Source organism: Azolla caroliniana, unplaced genomic scaffold, assembly GCF_043228905.1.
Source record: "Azolla caroliniana isolate FFs.n. ecotype wild unplaced genomic scaffold, voAzoCaro1.0.p SCAF_1291, whole genome shotgun sequence".
NCBI lineage: Eukaryota > Viridiplantae > Streptophyta > Polypodiopsida > Salviniales > Salviniaceae > Azolla > Azolla caroliniana.
This window is the reverse complement of record NW_028231726.1, coordinates 5,739-8,092: the sequence shown is the minus strand read 5'-3', so window position 1 is coordinate 8,092 and position 2,354 is coordinate 5,739. Positions and strand designations below refer to the sequence as shown.

Below are 2,354 nucleotides of genomic sequence, written 5' to 3'. Positions count from 1 at the left end.
ACTTCACTATTGCTGCAAAAAACTATCCCGGTTACTAAAATCATCGTTCAAAAAAATGAATAGTCATATTGTTAAGTATAATTACTTTCTAGAGTCATTGTCAAGTATTGTTACTTTCCAACGCTCTTTTCCTTGAACTTCCATCCACCTTCAGGTAAAGTATTAGAGGTATTCGGTAGAGCAGTTATTGTAAAAGTAATCAATAACACACTGAGTGGATCAATCAGATTACAGTTACTTTACATACTCAGCCAAAGTTCCCACATATTCATTGTTGGTCAACATCTCCATTTTAAACTCCGTCATCCCCCTACTTAAGACCCATGGAAAGACACGCATGCTTCGTCGTATCTGGTAAGATTTAAGAGTGCCAAAAACGAAGATAATAAGTGCAATAGAAGTATCTAAAGCAGTGACAAATGTTCGATATTTCATAAAATCATCTCTCAATTCAGAAAATTGGCATGGAACTACCAGGTTCTTTTATTAGATACAGAGGAAATGAAGCACCAGTATTCATTCACAAATTATGTTTGCTAGACGCCACATTTTACTTGCAGATTTGCAAATTTGGGAGGGAATACAATATTTTAGGTACTATACAACTGAGATGCCAAGCCAGCTACAAATGTCCAGAGTGAAAACATGGCCTGATAACAATGGGGTTGCCATACTCATCTCAAAGATAAATCACCTTGATTTATATCAATGATAACATATACCAGACAACTGGCATCTGAAGACCTTTTCAGCTAAAGCGCATTGAGAATGTTTTCCTCATAATATCTTACACTTGAATCTCAAGTTGGACAGTAAGGTCTTTTATCCCAATATCATTATATACGCTATGCACATGTTGAAGCACCTTTTGCTCATCTGTGTCTGCTTTTACCTACATTTAACCAGAATTACCCATTTAGTTCATCAGATGTAAATGATAGTGGGTAATCATTACCTAGCAGAATCAAGATGCCTGCTAGGAAGATTTTATACATTAGTACCTGTACGAGGATAGTGCCTACTACAAATCCGGGAACCATCTCCCAAAAGCGAGCATGCATATCTAAAACTCGTTCCAGCAATATCACCTGAGAGATTCAGTTAAATCAGGAATGATGGGACACATTAGCATAATATAGAAATTTGTGAAAATCTATCCTACTTGTCTCTGACACTTGTGAAGCATTGATGTTGATAGGCTTTGCGGAGACATCTGCAATAGAATTCCTGCAGTGGCTTTAAAGAGTGGCATCACCACAAGAAATACAGCAACAGCAACTAAACCTAAGCACAATGTCTCTGCATTGCTAACCCTGCAGTAATAAATGCCTTTGTGAGGGTATAATCTGGATTATACAAATAAATTGAGAGACAAGCCAGGCAAACGAGGCAGTAAGAAAAGGAGAGGATGAGACTAGTGGGTTCAGATTTCCTTCAGGTTCTTGGCATAAGCCATGGTAGGATGATCCCATTAATGAATTCTTCATAAATCATGCAGATTTGTTGCCATCACTATTGACCACTGTGTCAAGAAATCTGAACTGGACATATGCATAATTCTTGGAAAGTGGGTATTACTAAATTGATTCCTAAGGTACCTCCATTACCTCCGTTTTGGAGATTATACACAATACAAATAAATTGGAACAGATTATGCACAAAATACAAATGAGGACAGATTATGCATAAAATACAAATTAAGAGATCATTATAATTCAGCTTGGTTTAGAGCAAGCATTTGATCAGCTTTGTTCAGTTTTTTTGGCCCAGCTTATACAAACGATGGGTTCTGTCCCTGTCCGAGAGAGTCATCTTTTGTGTGGCTCATCAAAATGGGTTTCAGTGACCCATTAAAATTTATTTCAGTGAATCATAGGAGTTTACTTCAGTGAGTTAATGCGGTTGAGTCACATAAATATGAGTAGCATATATCACCTCTCAACTTCCTCCTTATTCACAAGCATGGTCATTCCATGTGCATCTAAAGGATGCGCATACAATTATATTACCCATATTCCATGTTAATTGTCATTATTGCCCATCATGCTGCGAACAGTGTTAACAAGAACAGCAGTGGCATGGTTTGCACCACTGTTAGAGAAAAAACCACCATTTCTGGAGAATTTTGATGGCTTTAACCATGAGTTAAAGCATGCTTCCAACATACCCGTAGGGTCAGAACAGCAATGAGCAAGATCCAAAGATTACACCACAGATTTTTGCCTTGTCGCATGTTTCCTTCTTCTTGGCATGGCAAAATCCAACAACTTTATGTGGACAATTACAACTGATTTTTCTCTAAATGCCACTATTCTTATGCCACCCAAAAGGAAATCTACTTTCTTTCTCTCTCA

At 37.5% G+C, this 2,354-nt stretch overlaps 1 protein-coding gene across 1 annotated transcript; it reads right to left on the bottom strand.

The window, feature by feature from the left end:
- Window positions 1-401: 401 nt before the first annotated feature.
- Window positions 402-1,935, bottom strand: LOC147847258 (metal tolerance protein C2-like). The gene is made up of 3 exons (XM_087339387.1): window positions 1,163-1,935; window positions 1,002-1,088; window positions 402-892 (listed from the first exon to the last, which is right to left on the bottom strand). Exons 1-3 carry the CDS (start codon window positions 1,250-1,252, stop codon window positions 788-790), a joined length of 282 nt encoding a protein of 93 aa, XP_087195513.1. The 5' UTR covers window positions 1,253-1,935; the 3' UTR covers window positions 402-787.
- Between the last annotated feature and the right edge of the window lie 419 nt (window positions 1,936-2,354).

Coding starts and splice junctions, on each gene's coding strand:
- LOC147847258 (XM_087339387.1), bottom strand. CDS start 1,252: ATGCCACTCTTTAAAGCCACTGCAGGAATTCTATTGCAGATGTCTCCG. Junction 1,089..1,162: donor TTCACAAGTGTCAGAGACAA/GTAGGATAGATT, acceptor TGAATCTCTCAG/GTGATATTGCTGGAACGAGT. Junction 893..1,001: donor TAGGCACTATCCTCGTACAG/GTACTAATGTAT, acceptor GGTTAAATGTAG/GTAAAAGCAGACACAGATGA.